Source organism: Engystomops pustulosus, chromosome 7, assembly GCF_040894005.1.
Source record: "Engystomops pustulosus chromosome 7, aEngPut4.maternal, whole genome shotgun sequence".
Lineage (NCBI taxonomy): Eukaryota > Metazoa > Chordata > Amphibia > Anura > Leptodactylidae > Engystomops > Engystomops pustulosus.
In genome coordinates, this window is record NC_092417.1 from 1,049,071 (window position 1) to 1,066,513 (window position 17,443).

Consider the following 17,443-nt stretch of genomic DNA (forward strand, 5'->3'; position numbering starts at 1 on the left):
TGTCTCTGTGCAGTCTCCTCCCCTCCTGTGCAGTGTGTACTCTGTGCAGTCTCCTCCCCTCTGTGCAGTGTGTACTCTGTGCAGTCTCCTCATGCACACAGAACTGGAGCATACACTTTGAGGCAGATTTACTTCCCGGGTCCTGCCGCGATCTGGCGGCGCGTTCTGTGTGGAGGATTTGGGTCTTCCGGTGATTCATTAAGGTAGTTACCCCGATGTCCACTAGGTGTTGGTGCTGGGCTGAAGTCCGTCGGAGTTCACTGGAGTTCCCCATCTGTTGCCGGGTGCTGGTAAGTGCGTGTCAATTGACCCTTTTTTTAAAAAAAATATGGCGGTTTTTCCGAATCCGTCAGGTTTTTTTACGGCCACGTCCCTGATTTCCGTTGCATGCTTGCCTGCGCCGATGTGCCACAATCTGATCGTGTGCGCCAAAAACCCGGGGCAATTCAGGGAAAATCGGCGAAATCGGGCCCTTAGTAAATCTCCATGTAGAAGCAGTTTCTAAGTTCTTTTCACTGCAAAGTCAGAAGCCCGTGCCGCCCAGTTGTCATCCCCTTCTTGGGTAGGATTGGCAGGTAGGTAGGGATAGCTGGGAGACATTAGTGTTAGGGCTCACATCTCTCATTCAGCAATGAAACCACACCAATCGCTTCCTGATCCCCTCGTTTATTATTATAATTTATTATGTCAAAATAAGGAACATTAATGACGTCGGTAAATCAGTTGAATATTTTTGTGAATCTGGAATGTAACGTGGTGTATTCTGTGTCATGGCTGGACCAAGGCCCCCTGTAGTAGAGTGTGAACTCCTGTGGTTGTGTACAATCGGAGCTCCGCCTCCTATTAGCACAGATATTGCTACAGTCCATAAATATAAATACAGTAATAGACCATCCCTTGAAGGTCCATCGTTCCGGACAGTCACCAGGGGGGCCCTCGATGGGGCGGCTGCGGGTGGAGGACACGACTGACACATCGAGGATGCTCCATCTCCATCCGCTGGAGCCGGTGGCCACATCTTGGAATTGTTCCTGGCGTAGGCACAAATGTGGAAAATTCCTGCAAACGTGAAACAGTCACATGACAGACAACTGCAAAAAGACCTGAGAGACAGCTTCAAGAGACAGCTCTGAGAGACGGCGCCAGCCCAGAGAGACAGCTCTGAGAGACGGCGCCAGCCCAGAGAGATAGCTCTGAGAGACAGTCCTCCTGTCATCTCTTACCCCAGGAGCTCACAATCTGATTTCATAAGGTCCCTCTCACCCAATGAGCTGACACTCGGCGAGTCAGATACCAGATACTATCCTTGTGTATTGGCTCGTTACTGCAGATACAGTGAGGATGATCCCGATCCACCCCAGGATGTACGACCATGAGAACCTCCAGGTCTGCGTAACGCTTCCCGAAAAAGTTCACAGTCACCCCGGTGTATACAGAGAGGGCCAGGAGCGCAAAGAAACCTAAGGAAGAACATAAATCTATAGGAGAGAATCCATCCAGTACATATACATCTATAGGACGGTAGACCCATCACTCACTCCCATACATCCCGGTACATATACATCTATAGGACGGGAGACCCATCACTCCCATACATCCCGGTACATATACATCTATAGGACGGGAGACCCATCACTCCCATACATCCCGGTACATATACATCTATAGGACGGGAGACCCATCACTCCCATACATCCCGGTACATATACATCTATAGGACGGGAGACCAGTCACTCTCTTACATCCCGGTACATATACATCTATAGGACGGGAGACCAGTCACTCCCATACATCCCGGTACATATACATCTATAGGACGGGAGACCAGTCACTCCCATACATCCCGGTACGTATACATCTATAGGACGGGAGACCCGTCACTCCCATACATCCCGGTACGTATACATCTATAGGACGGGAGACCCATCACTCCCATACATCCCGGTACATATACATCTATAGGACGGGAGACCAGTCACTCTCTTACATCCCGGTACATATACATCTATAGGACGGGAGACCAGTCACTCTCTTACATCCCGGTACATATACATCTATAGGACGGGAGACCAGTCACTCCCATACATCCCGGTACATATACATCTATAGGACGGGAGACCAGTCACTCCCATACATCCCGGTACGTATACATCTATAGGACGGGAGACCCGTCACTCCCATACATCCCGGTACGTATACATCTATAGGACGGGAGACCCATCACTCCCATACATCCCGGTACGTATACATCTATAGGACGGGAGACCAGTCACTCTCTTACATCCCGGTACATATACATCTATAGGACGGGAGACCAGTCACTCCCATACATCCCGGTACGTATACATCTATAGGACGGGAGACCCGTCACTCCCATACATCCCGGTACGTATACATCTATAGGACGGGAGACCCGTCACTCCCATACATCCCGGTACATATACATCTATAGGACGGGAGACCCGTCACTCCCATACATCCCGGTACATATACATCTATAGGACGGGAGACCCGTCACTCTCACACATCCCGGTACGTATACATCTATAGGACGGGAGACCCATCACTCCCATACATCCCGGTACATATACATCTATAGGACGGGAGACCCATCACTCCCATACATCCCGGTACATATACATCTATAGGACGGGAGACCAGTCACTCTCACACATCCCGGTACATATACATCTATAGGACGGGAGACCCGTCACTCTCACACATCCCGGTACGTATACATCTATAGGACGGGAGACCCATCACTCCCATACATCCCGGTACATATACATCTATAGGACGGGAGACCAGTCACTCTCTTACATCCCGGTACATGTACATCTATAGGACGGGAGATCCGTCACTCTCTTACATCCCGGTACATATACATCTATAGGACGGGAGACCCGTCACTCCCATACATCCCGGTACGTATACATCTATAGGACGGGAGACCCATCACTCCCATACATCCCGGTACATGTACATCTATAGGACGGGAGACCCGTCACTCTCTTACATCCTGGTACATGTACATCTATAGGACGGGAGACCCGTCACTCCCATACATCCCGGTACATATACATCTATAGGGCGGGAGACCCGTCACTCTCTTACATCCCGGTACATATACATCTATAGGACGGGAGACCCGTCACTCCCATACATCCCGGTACGTATACATCTATAGGACAGGAGACCGGGGCAATAGATTGCTAGCAAGCTGGAATACAGTCAATTGACCTCCTGGCCATCAATGAAACATGGATCCAGCAGGATGACACTGCATCCCCTGCTGCTCTGTGCTTTGGTGGCTTGCAATCCTATCACTCATCAAAACCTGACAATAGGCAGGGAGGAGGGGAAGGATTACTGCTCTCCCCACAGTGCACCATCTAGGTCAGTGATGGCTAACCTATGGCACTGGTGCCAGATGTGGCACTCAGAGCCCTTTCTGTGGGCACTCAGGCCATCACCAGAGATGACTCCAGGTATCTTCCTGCAGTCCCAGACAGCCCAGGACTTGCTGTGCTCAGTGCTATTTTAAAGTGACCGCGCTACCTGGGACTACTGGAGGAGTGGGAAGGTGTGGACAGATCTGGATTATCATTGTAGCTCCTGCTCCGGCCCTGACAATTCTTCCTGTGAATATAAATCACAAATTACATTTCTGCGTTGGCACTTTGTGATAAATAAGTGGGTCTTGGTTGAAGTTTGGGCACTCGGTCTCTAAAAGGTTCGCCATCACTGATCTAGGTCATTCCTTCTGTCCCCTCTCTTACCTTCCCATCTTTTGAGATCCACACTATCAGGTCCTTTCACCCATTCTCCCTTTGTGTGGCTGTAATACATTGTCCTCCTGGACTAAAGGTTCAGCCTCGCGTTACAAACCTTAGGGCTAAAGTTTTGGCACCAACTTTAACTCCTTAATGACGCAGCCGGTTTTTAAGTTAATGCTCAGACCTTTTTCTTAAAATTTGACCAGTTTCTCTTCCTGTGGTAATAACTTTTCAACACTTTAAGATATCCTTGTGATTTTGAGATTGTTTTCTCGTGAGATATTGTAGTTTATGTTAGTATTATCATTTCGGTGATCCGTTTCTTTTTTGGGGGGTAAAAATTCAATAATTTAGGAAAAATTTGAAAAAAAAGACAATTTTCAAATTTCAAATGTTATACTTTTTATGACTTTTTGTCTTTGTAGAAACCTTTTGCCATTGGTCTTATTTTTATTTCCATAATTTGTTTTACATTTCCATTTTTTTTTTACGGATCTGAGAAGGTTTCAAGTTTTAGTAGCAACTTCTCAGATTTTCAAGAAATTTGAAAAATGATAAATTTTTAGTGACCAATTCAGTTTGGAAGTGCTCTATAAAGGCTTATGTACTATATACCCCCACAAGTAACACCATTTTATGGACCTAACATCTCAAACTATTCAAATCAGCATTTGAGAAGTCTATTAACCCTTTAAATCTTTCTCTGGAAGCAAACAAAAATGGATTGAAAATTTTGATATTTCAATTTTTGAATAAGATTATTTTCATTTAGCCCTAAAATGGACAAATTCAGAAGGAATTTGAGGTAAATATACATCCCAAAATTGTTGCCCTGCTTCTTCCGAGTACGGTAATACCAGACATGTGGATGTCAGCTGCTGTTTCACTGCACAGTGATGTCCAGAACAGAGTTTGTACCATTGGGCTTTTGGAAGGCCAATTTGACTGCAAATGATTTGTGGTGCCACAGTGAACTTGAAGAGCCCCTGAAGTAACAGTATAATATAAAACTCCTAAAGATGTCCCATTTAGGAAACTAGACCCCTCAAAGAATTTATCTGGGGTTGGGGGTGAGCATTTTAACCCCCAACATGCTGGCCAAAATCTAATGCAAAGTAAATGGTGCAGAGTAAAAAATGCATTTTTATCTCAAAAATGTAATTTTACTGCCTTATATATTGTATCCCACCCATGCCACTTTAGACAAACTCCCCAAAAATCATTCTTTGGGTTGTCCCGAGTACGGCAATACCACACATGTGCCAAAAATTGACAGGCTGAGAAGGGAAGGAGCAAAATTTTGCTTTTGCAGCTCCGCTTTCACACGTTTGGATTTAGAGGGTCATGTCATGTTGGCAGGGCCCATGAGGTACCAGTGCAATAGAAACCCCCAAGAAAGTATACCATTTTAGAAACTACACCCCTCAAAGAATTTATCTTGGGGTGCGGTGAGCATTTTAACCCCCAAAATGATGGTTAAAATTTAATGCAAAGTAAATGGTGCATATTAAAAATTGCGTTTTTATCTCAAAAATGTCATTTTAGCACCTAATATACTGTGTCCAACTCATGTCACTTCAGACAAACACCACAAAAATAATTCTTTGGGTTGTTCCGAGTACAGCAATACCACACATGTGCCAAAAATTGACAGGCTGGACACACGGCAGGGCTGAGAAGGGAAGGAGCGAAATTTTGCTTTTGGAGCACCCTTGTCACTAGACTGGTGTTGGGGTGTACCAGTACAATAGAAACCCCCAAGTAGTGACCCTATTTTAGGAAGGGGCACCCTTAAAAGAATTTATCTAGGGTTGTATGAACATTTCAACCCCTGAGATGCTGGGTCAAATGTAATACAAAATGATGGGGGCAGAGTAAAAATTGCATTGTTTTCTCAAATGTGCAAAAGTATGAAGAAATGTATTCAGCCCAACTCATCCCACTGTGGATAAACACCCCAAAAATCATTCAGTGGGTTACTTCGGGTATGGAAATGCCCCATGTGTAGCAATAGTCTACAGGCTGGGGACGCGGCAGGCCGGAGAAGGGACAAGCAAAATCTAGCTTTTGGAGCACCCGTTTCACTAGACTGGTGTTGGGGTGCCCCTGAGGTAGCAGTACAATAGAAACCCCAGTGTAGTGACCCCATTTTAGGAAAGAGCAACCCTCAAATAATTTATTTAGGGTTGTATGAGCATTTTAACCCATAAGATCCTGGCTCAAATGTAACACAGATTGAACGGTGTGGGGTAAAATTTGCTTTGCAATTTCTCTAAATTTGTAATTGTAGTGTCAAAAGTATTTTACCCAATTCATGCAACTGGAGGCAAACACCCCAAAAATCATCATGCAAGTTCTCCCGGGTACATGCCAATAATCTACAAAGATGGAGACAGGGCAGGGCTCGGAAGACAATGGCATTTGGAGTACAATTAAATTTTTTTTGGCCCCTCCACGCAACGCCTGCCCCTCCACGCAATGCCTGCCCCTCCACGCAACGCCTGCCCCTCCACGCAACGCCTGCCCCTCCACGCAACGCCTGCCCCTCCACGCAACGCCTGCCCCTCCACGCAACGCCTGCCCCTCCACGCTACACCTGCTCAGCCACAGAATGCCTAATCCTCCATGCAACGCCTACTCCACCACAGAACACCTACTCCTCCACGCAACGCCTGCCCCTCCACGCTACACCTGCTCAGCCACAGAATGCCTAATCCTCCATGCAACGCCTACTCCACCACAGAACACCTACTCCTCCACACAACGCCTGCCCCTCCACACAACGCCTGCCCCTCCACACAACGCCTGCCCCTCCACACAACACCTGCCCCTCCACACAACACCTGCCCCTCCACACAACGCCTGCCCCTCCACACAACGTCTACTCCCCCACGCCATTACTACTCCTCCACAGAACGCCTACTCCTCCACGCTACGCCTGCTCCTCCACACAATGCCTGCTCCCCCACGCTACGCCTGCTCCACCACAGAACGCTTACTCCACCACGCTACTCCTGCTCCTCCACGCTACTATTACTTCCTCCACGCAACGCCTGCCCCTACATGCAACGCCTGCCCCTCCACGCTACACCTGCTCCACCACAGAATGCCTAATCCTCCATGCAACGCCTACTCCACCACAGAACACCTACTCCTCCACACAACGCCTGCCCCTCCACACAACACCTGCCCCTCCACACAACACCTGCCCCTCCACACAACGTCTACTCCCCCACGCCATTACTACTCCTCCACAGAACGCCTACTCCTCCACGCTACGCCTGCTCCTCCACAGAACGCCTACTTCTCCACGCTACGCCTGCTCCACCACAGAACGCCTGCTCCACCACGCTACTATTACTCCTCCACAGAACGCCTGCTCCCCCACGCAACGCCTGCCCCTCCACGCTACACCTGCTCAGCCACAGAATGCCTAATCCTCCATGCAACGCCTACTCCACCACAGAACACCTACTCCTCCACACAACGCCTGCCCCTCCACACAACGCCTGCCCCTCCACACAACGCCTGCCCCTCCACACAACGTCTACTCCCCCACGCCATTACTACTCCTCCACAGAACGCCTACTCCTCCACGCTACGCCTGCTCCTCCACAGAACGCCTGCTCCACCACGCTACTATTACTCCTCCACAGAACACCTACTCCTCCACGCTACGCCTGCTCCTCCACGCTACACCTGCTCAGCCACAGAATGCCTAATCCTCCATGCAACGCCTACTCCACCACAGAACGCCTGCTCCACCACGCTACTATTACTCCTCCACAGAACGCCTGCTCCCCCACACAATGCCTGCTCCCCCACGCTACGCCTGCTCCACCACAGAACGCTTACTCCACCACGCTACTCCTGCTCCTCCACGCTACTGTTACTTCCTCCACGCTACGCCTGCTCCTCCACAGAACACCTACTCCTCCACGCTACGGGAAATAAATTTGATGGTCCAGCCAACATCGGTGATCTTTCAGACTTTTATTTCGTCAAATTGTAATAATCCACAGTGTTAATCCATTTTTCCTACGCGATTCGAGCGAACAAGTCGCTCTTAGTCATGTGTCTAAGAGCGAGTTGTTCGCTCGAAACGCGTAGGAAAAATGGATTAACACTGTGGATTATTACAATTTGACGAAATAAAAGTCTGAAAGATCACCGATGTTGGCTGGACCATCAAATTTATTTCTCTCTGCATTTTGCCTGTGCAAACAAGGGGGTTCCGTGCCGACTTCAACGTGACCTCGGAGGTGAGCTGGGATATCTTTTTTCTTTCCTGATCCTCCACGCTACGCCTGCTCCACCACAGAACGCCTGCTCCTCCACGCTACTATTACTCCTCCACAGAACACCTACTCCTCCACGCTGCGCCTGCTCCTCCACGCTACGCCTGCTCCTCCACGCTGCGCCTGCTCCTCCACGCTACTATTACTCCTCCACAGAACACCTACTCCTCCACGCTGCGCCTGCTCCTCCACGCTACGCCTGCTCCTCCACGCTGCGCCTGCTCCTCCACGCCATACAAGTAGCGCTCCCATCCGATATATCGGACGCTGAGCGTTATGTCACTGCGCTCAGCGTCCGATATATCGGATGCAGAGCGTGAAGGGGTTAATTTTTTGTGTTTGAGTGGTGTTTTTACTTTATGTCCCCCATGAGGTCATAAAAGACCCCTGGGGGACATTTTCACTTTTTTTTTTTTTTTTACATTTTACTTTTTTTTTTTTTTCTATTACAAGTTTTCCCCTGTAACTGAGGCAACTATAAGAGCCTCAGTTACAGGGGAAACGATTACCTGTCACTGGGGACAGGTGATCAGAGCTGTACTGGGTCTTATTAGACCCAGCAGCTCTGATTAACCCCTTTAGACCCGGCGGTCACGTGACCGCCGAGTCTATGGAGCCGGCAGCAGCGCCGCTCAGATCCTCTATGCATCGCGCTCATTCAGCGCGATACAGGGAGGATCGGAGAAGGGAGAAGCGGTAACGAACCGCATCTCCCTTCTCCCTAGGGTCTCCAGGTGCCTCTGACATCCGGAGACCGGGTCCTGCTCCCGCGATTAGCGCAGTCTAAAGACGTCGCTGCAGACTCCGGACGTTTAAAGTCAGCGGGCGGTCGGAGAGGAGTTAAAGATTTGACTTCATTCGCCAGAAAATAATTTCCCAATCCACTAACTCCATTCATCTGACAGAGGAAGAAGTGTCCAGGTATCACCCCGGCCTTACTGCGGAACACCAGTAACTGTCTCTCTGCTGTCTCTAACATCACCCCGGCCTTACCCCAGAACACTAGTGACTGTCTCTCTGCTGATGTCCCCAGCTATATACTTCTGTATGTAACATCCTCATAGACTGTAAGCTCTTGTGTCACCCCCTCATCCTCATAGACTGTAAGCTCTTGTGTCACCCCCTCATCCTCATAGACTGTAAGCTCTTGTGTCACCCCCTCATCCTCATAGACTGTAAGCTCTTGTGTCACCCCCTCATCCTCATAGACTGTAAGCTCTTGTGTCCTCCCCTCATCCTCATAGACTGTAAGCTCTTGTGTCCCCCCTCATCCTCATAGACTGTAAGCTCTTGTGTCCCCCCCTCATCCTCATAGATTGTAAGCTCTTGTTTCCCCCCCTTATCCTCATAGACTGTAAGCTCTTGTGTCACCCCCTCATCCTCATAGACTGTAAGCTCTTGTGTCACCCCCTCATCCTCATAGACTGTAAGCTCTTGTGTCACCCCCTCATCCTCATAGACTGTAAGCTCTTGTGTCACCCCCTCATCCTCATAGACTGTAAGCTCTTGTGTCCTCCCCTCATCCTCATAGACTGTAAGCTCTTGTGTCACCCCCTCATCCTCATAGACTGTAAGCTCTTGTGTCCCCCCTCATCCTTATAGACTGTAAGCTCTTGTGTCCCCCCTCATCCTCATAGACTGTAAGCTCTTGTGTCACCACCTCATCCTCATAGACTGTAAGCTCTTGTGTCACCACCTCATCCTCATAGACTGTAAGCTCTTGTGTCACCCCCTCATCCTCATAGACTGTAAGCTCTTGTGTCACCACCTCATCCTCATAGACTGTAAGCTCTTGTGTCACCTCCTCATCCTCATAGACTGTAAGCTCTTGTGTCACCCCCTCATCCTCATAGACTGTAAGCTCTTGTGTCACCCCCTCATCCTCATAGACTGTAAGCTATTGTGTCCTCCCCTCATCCTCATAGACTGTAAGCTCTTGTGTCCTCCCTCATCCTCATAGACTGTAAGCTCTTGTGTCCTCCCTTATCCTCATAGACTGTAAGTTCTTGTGTCACCCCCTCATCCTCATAGACTGTAAGCTCTTGTGTCACCCCCTCATCCTCATAGACTGTAAGCTCTTGTGCCCCCCCCTCATCCTCATAGACTGTAAGCTCTTGTGTCACCCCCTCATCCTCATAGACTGTAAGCTCTTGTGTCCTCCCTCATCCTCATAGACATTAAGATCGATGGAAGAGGACAATGAGAAGTCCTCTGCTGCCAGACAGCCTGATCTAGGACTGTACATACATATATACCGTATATTCGCCGTATTCCCCCCCCCAGTAGCTATAATTACTGTCCTGCCCCCCCAGTAGCTATAATTACTGTCCTGCCCCCCCCCAGTAGCTATAATTACTGTCCTGCCCCCCCCCCAGTAGCTATAATTACTGTCCTGCCCCCCCCAGTAGCTATAATTACTGTCCTGCCCCCCCCCAGCAGCTATAATTACTGTCCTGCCCCCCCCCAGTAGCTATAATTACTGTCCTGCCCCCCCCAGTAGCTATAATTACTGTCCTGCCCCCCCCAGTAGCTATAATTACTGTCCTGCCCCCCCCAGTAGCTATAATTACTGTCCTGCCCCCCCCCAGTAGCTATAATTACTGTCCTGCCCCCCCCAGTAGCTATAATTACTGTCCTGCCCCCCCCCAGTAGCTATAATTACTGTCCTGCCCCCCCAGTAGCTATAATTACTGTCCTGCCCTCCCAGTAGCTATAATTACTGTCCTGCCCCCCCAGTAGCTATAATTACTGTCCTGCCCCCCCCCCCCAGTAGCTATAATTACTGTCCTGCCCCCCCCCAGTAGCTATAATTACTGTCCTGCCCCCCCCCAGTAGCTATAATTACTGTCCTGCCCCCCCCAGTAGCTATAATTACTGTCCTGCCCCCCCAGTAGCTATAATTACTGTCCTGCCCCCCCCCCAGTAGCTATAATTACTGTCTTGCCCCCCCCAGTAGCTATAATTACTGTCCTGCCCCCCCCAGTAGCTATAATTACTGTCCTGCCCCCCCCCCAGTAGCTATAATTACTGTCCTGCCCCCCCCCCAGTAGCTATAATTACTGTCCTGCCCCCCCCCAGTAGCTATAATTACTGTCCTGCCCCCCCCAGTAGCTATAATTACTGTCCTGCCCCCCCCAGTAGCTATAATTACTGTCCTGCCCCCCCCAGTAGCTATAATTACTGTCCTGCCCCCCCCCCCAGTAGCTATAATTACTGTCCTGCCCCCCCCCCAGTAGCTATAATTACTGTCCTGCCCCCCCCCCCCCAGTAGCTATAATTACTGTCCTGCCCCCCCCCAGTAGCTATAATTAATGTCCTGCCCCCCCCAGTAGCTATAATTACTGTCCTGCCCCCCCCCCAGTAGCTATAATTACTGTCCTGCCCCCCCCAGTAGCTATAATTACTGTCCTGCCCCCCCCAGTAGCTATAATTAATGTCCTGCCCCCCCCAGTAGCTATAATTAATGTCCTGCCCCCCCCAGTAGCTATAATTAATGTCCTGCCCCCCCCAGTAGCTATAATTACTGTCCTGCCCCCCCCAGTAGCTATAATTACTGTCCTGCCCCCCCCAGTAGCTATAATTACTGTCCTGCCCCCCCCCAGTAGCTATAATTACTGTCCTGCCCCCCCCAGTAGCTATAATTACTGTCCTGCCCCCCCCCAGTAGCTATAATTACTGTCCTGCCCCCCCCCCAGTAGCTATAATTACTGTCCTGCCCCCCCCCAGTAGCTATAATTACTGTCTTGCCCCCCCCCAGTAGCTATAATTACTGTCCTGCCCCCCCCCCCAGTAGCTATAATTACTGTCCTGCCCCCCCCAGTAGCTATAATTACTGTCCTGCCCCCCCCAGTAGCTATAATTACTGTCCTGCCCCCCCCCAGTAGCTATAATTACTGTCCTGCCCCCCCCAGTAGCTATAATTACTGTCCTGCCCCCCCCCAGTAGCTATAATTACTGTCCTGCCCCCCCCCAGTAGCTATAATTACTGTCCTGCCCCCCCCCAGTAGCTATAATTACTGTCCTGCCCCCCCCAGTAGCTATAATTACTGTCCTGCCCCCCCCCCAGTAGCTATAATTACTGTCCTGCCCCCCCCAGTAGCTATAATTACTGTCCTGCCCCCCCCAGTAGCTATAATTACTGTCCTGCCCCCCCCCAGTAGCTATAATTACTGTCCTGCCCCCCCCCCCCAGTAGCTATAATTAATGTCCTGCCCCCCCCCCAGTAGCTATAATTACTGTCCTGCCCCCCCCCCAGTAGCTATAATTACTGTCCTGCCCCCCCCCAGTAGCTATAATTACTGTCCTGCCCCCCCAGTAGCTATAATTAATGTCCTGCCCCCCCCAGTAGCTATAATTAATGTCCTGCCCCCCCCAGTAGCTATAATTACTGTCCTGCCCCCCCCCCCAGTAGCTATAATTACTGTCCTGCCCCCCCCAGTAGCTATAATTACTGTCCTGCCCCCCCCCCAGTAGCTATAATTACTGTCCTGCCCCCCCCAGTAGCTATAATTACTGTCCTGCCCCCCCAGTAGCTATAATTACTGTCCTGCCCCCCCCAGTAGCTATAATTACTGTCCTGCCCCCCCCAGTAGCTATAATTACTGTCCTGCCCCCCCCCAGTAGCTATAATTACTGTCCTGCCCCCCCCCAGTAGCTATAATTACTGTCCTGCCCCCCCCAGTAGCTATAATTACTGTCCTGCCCCCCCCCCCCCAGTAGCTATAATTACTGTCCTGCCCCCCCAGTAGCTATAATTACTGTCCTGCCCCCCCCCCCAGTAGCTATAATTACTGTCCTGCCCCCCCCAGTAGCTATAATTACTGTCCTGCCCCCCCCAGTAGCTATAATTACTGTCCTGCCCCCCCCCCCAGTAGCTATAATTACTGTCCTGCCCCCCCCCAGTAGCTATAATTACTGTCCTGCCCCCCCCCCAGTAGCTATAATTACTGTCCTGCCCCCCCCCCCAGTAGCTATAATTACTGTCCTGCCCCCCCAGTAGCTATAATTACTGTCCTGCCCCCCCCAGTAGCTATAATTACTGTCCTGCCCCCCCAGTAGCTATAATTACTGTCCTGCCCCCCCCCAGTAGCTATAATTACTGTCCTGCCCCCCCAGTAGCTATAATTACTGTCCTGCCCCCCCCCCAGTAGCTATAATTACTGTCCTGCCCCCCCCCCCCAGTAGCTATAATTACTGTCCTGCCCCCCCCAGTAGCTATAATTACTGTCCTGCCCCCCCAGTAGCTATAATTACTGTCCTGCCCCCCCAGTAGCTATAATTACTGTCCTGCCCCCCCCAGTAGCTATAATTACTGTCCTGCCCCCCCCAGTAGCTATAATTACTGTCCTGCCCCCCCCCCAGTAGCTATAATTACTGTCCTGCCCCCCCCAGTAGCTATAATTACTGTCCTGCCCCCCCCCAGTAGCTATAATTACTGTCCTGCCCCCCCCAGTAGCTATAATTACTGTCCTGCCCCCCCCCCCAGTAGCTATAATTACTGTCCTGCCCCCCCCCAGTAGCTATAATTACTGTCCTGCCCCCCCAGTAGCTATAATTACTGTCCTGCCCCCCCCCCAGTAGCTATAAATAATGTCTCCCCCCCAGTAGCTATAAATAATGTGCCCCCCCCCAGTAGCTATAAATAATGTGCCCCCCCCCAGTAGCTTTAATTACTGTCCTCTTCCCCCCCCCCAGTAGCTATAAATAATGTGCCCCCCCCAGTAGCTATAATTACTGTCCTGCCCCCCCCCAGTAGCTATAAATAATGTGCCCCCCCCCCAGTAGCTATAAATAATGTGCCCCCCCCCAGTAGCTTTAATTACTGTCCTCTTCCCCCCCCCCAGTAGCTATAAATAATGTGCCCCCCCCAGTAGCTATAAATAATGTGCCCCCCCCCAGTAGCTATAAATAATGTGCCCCCCCCAGTAGCTATAAATAATGTGCCCCCCCCAGTAGCTATAAATAATGTGCCCCCCCCCAGTAGCTATAAATAATGTGCCCCCCCCAGTAGCTATAAATAATGTGCCCCCCCCCAGTAGCTTTAATTACTGTCCTCTTCCCCCCCCCCCCAGTAGCTATAAATAATGTGCCCCCCCCCAGTAGCTATAAATAATGTGCCCCCCCCAGTAGCTATAAATAATGTGCCCCCCCCCCAGTAGCTATAAATAATGTGCCCCCCCCAGTAGCTATAAATAATGTGCCCCCCCCCCAGTAGCTATAAATAATGTGCCCCCCCCCCAGTAGCTTTAATTACTGTCCTCTTCCCCCCCCCAGTAGCTATAAATAATGTGCCCCCCCCCCCCCAGTAGCTATAAATAATGTGCCCCCCCCCCAGTAGCTATAATTACTGTCCTGCCCCCCAGCAGGGCCCTATATATTTAAGCTAAATAAACCCCTAATTCTTCCCTTCTCCCGCTCCTCTTGGTGACGGCTGATGACGCGTCTGCAGGTCAGGTGCCGGGTCATAGACCTCACATAGCCTGCGTCAACGATGGGGTCGATGGCGGGTAAGTAGTGTGAGGTGGGTGGGACGGGGGCGGATCGGGGGCCCGTTCTAATTTTGTATTATGACAGCTCCGGGCCCTCCCTGATCCAGTGCAGGGACCAGATGCAGTCGGTGCGCTGTGACAGGCAGGCCGCGGCTCTCACAATTCATAACATCTGCCCGCTGTGCTGCGCCGAGTTATCAGCGCCGGGGTCAGGTGCGGCCTCTGACTGACCGGCCGCGGGAAAGGTGCGAAACATTACCGGCGTATAAGACCACCCCAGGCCACACAGAAGATTTTACAGTCTTCAAAAGTCGTCGTATACGCCGGAATATACGGTATGTAGAAGACTGTGTGTATGTATATAATATGCGGAGGACTATATATATGTGTGTGTGTGTGATATGGGAGGAGGACTATATATATATGTGTGTGTGATATGGGAGGAGGACTATATATATATATATGTGTGTGATATAGAAGGACTGTACATACATATCTATATAGAAGACTGTGTGTATGTATATAATATGCAGAGGACTATATATATATGTGTGTGTGTGTGATATGGGAGGAGGACTATATATATATGTGTGTGTGTGTGATATGGGAGGAGGACTATATATATATATATATGTGTGTGTGTGTGTGATATGGGAGGAGGACTATATATATATATGTGTGTGTGATATGGGAGGAGGACTGTACATACATATATATATAGAAGACTGTGTGTATGTATATAATATGCAGAGGACTATATATATATATGTGTGTGTGATATAGGAGGAGGACTATATATATATGTGTGTGTGTGATATAGGAGGACTATATATATATATGTGTGTGTGTGATATAGGAGGAGGACTGTACATACATATATATGTAGAAGACTGTGTGTATGTATATAATATGCGGAGGACTATATATATATGTGTGTGTGTGATATGGGAGGAGGACTATATATATATATATGTGTGTGTGTGATATGGGAGGAGGACTATATATATATGTGTGTGTGTGTGATATGGGAGGAGGACTATATATATATATATGTGTGTGTGTGATATGGGAGGAGGACTATATATATATGTGTGTGTGTGATATGGGAGGAGGACTGTACATACATATATATATAGAAGACTGTGTGTATGTATATAATATGCGGAGGACTATATATATATATGTGTGTGTGTGATATGGGAGGAGGACTATATATATATGTGTGTGTGTGATATAGGAGGACTGTACATACATATATATATGTAGAAGACTGTGCGCATATATATAATATGCGGAGGACTATATATATATATGTGTGTGTGTGATATGGGAGGAGGACTATATATATATATATATATATATATATGTGTGTGATATGGGAGGATGACTATATATATATGTGTGTGTGTGTGATATGGGAGGAGGACTATATATATGTGTGTGTGTGTGATATAGGAGGACTGTACATACATATATATATATGTAGAAGACTGTGTGTATGTATGTAATATGCGGAGGACTATATATATATGTGTGTGTGTGTGATATAGGAGGAGGACTATATATATATATATGTGTGTGTGATATGGGAGGAGGACTATATATATATATATGTGTGTGTGTGTGATATGGGAGGAGGACTATATATATATATGTGTGTGTGTGATATGGGAGGAGGACTATATATATATATGTGTGTGTGTGATATGGGAGGGGGACTATATATATATATATGTGTGTGTGTGTGATATGGGAGGAGGACTATATATATATGTGTGTGTGTGATATGGGAGGAGGACTATATATATGTGTGTGTGTGTGTGATATAGGAGGAGGACTATATATATATATATGTGTGTGTGTGTGATATGGGAGGAGGACTATATATATATGTGTGTGTGTGATATGGGAGGAGGACTATATATATATATGTGTGTGTGTGATATGGGAGGGGGACTATATATATATATATGTGTGTGTGTGTGATATAGGAGGAGGACTATATATATATGTGTGTGTGTGATATGGGAGGAGGACTATATATATATATGTGTGTGTGTGATATGGGAGGAGGACTGTACATACATATATATATAGAAGACTGTGTGTATGTATATAATATGCGGAGGACTATATATATATATATGTGTGTGTGATATAGGAGGAGGACTATATATATATGTGTGTGTGATATGGGAGGAGGACTATATATATATGTGTGTGTGTGATATGGGAGGAGGACTGTACATACATATATATATATAGAAGACTGTGTGTATGTATATAATATGCGGAGGACTATATATATATATGTGTGTGTGATATAGGAGGAGGACTATATATATATGTGTGTGTGTGATATAGGAGGACTATATATATATGTGTGTGTGATATAGGAGGACTATATATATATGTGTGTGTGTGATATGGGAGGAGGACTATATATATGTGTGTGTGTGTGATATAGGAGGAGGACTATATATATGTGTGTGTGTGATATGGGAGGAGGACTATATATATGTGTGTGTGTGATATGGGAGGAGGACTATATATATATGTGTGTGTGTGTGTGATATGGGAGGAGGACTATATATATATGTGTGTGTGTGTGATATAGGAGGAGGACTATATATATATGTGTGTGTGATATAGGAGGAGGACTATATATATATATGTGTGTGTGTGTGATATAGGAGGAGGACTATATATATATGTGTGTGTGATATGGGAGGAGGACTATATATATGTGTGTGTGTGTGATATAGGAGGAGGACTGATGTATATCTCTAGTGAGACACTGACACTGTGGGTGGGCTTCCCCTGGGTTTTCCTGTTATGTGAGGCCTTAATGCGGAGGTCGTGTTTGTCCAGCTGTAACCAC

At 48.3% G+C, this 17,443-nt stretch overlaps 1 protein-coding gene across 1 annotated transcript in view; it reads right to left on the reverse strand.

Annotated features, from left to right (window-relative positions):
- Positions 1 to 719: 719 nt before the first annotated feature.
- Positions 720 to 17,443, reverse strand: part of LOC140068840 (uncharacterized) — a 46,883-nt gene continuing 30,159 nt past the window's right edge. The window contains exons 4-5 of the mRNA XM_072114224.1: positions 1,325 to 1,460; positions 720 to 1,059 (exon numbers count right to left, since the gene is read on the reverse strand). Of these exons, the coding sequence (XP_071970325.1) occupies positions 720 to 1,059; positions 1,325 to 1,460 (476 nt within the window). The remainder of the gene's footprint in view (positions 1,060 to 1,324; positions 1,461 to 17,443) is intronic.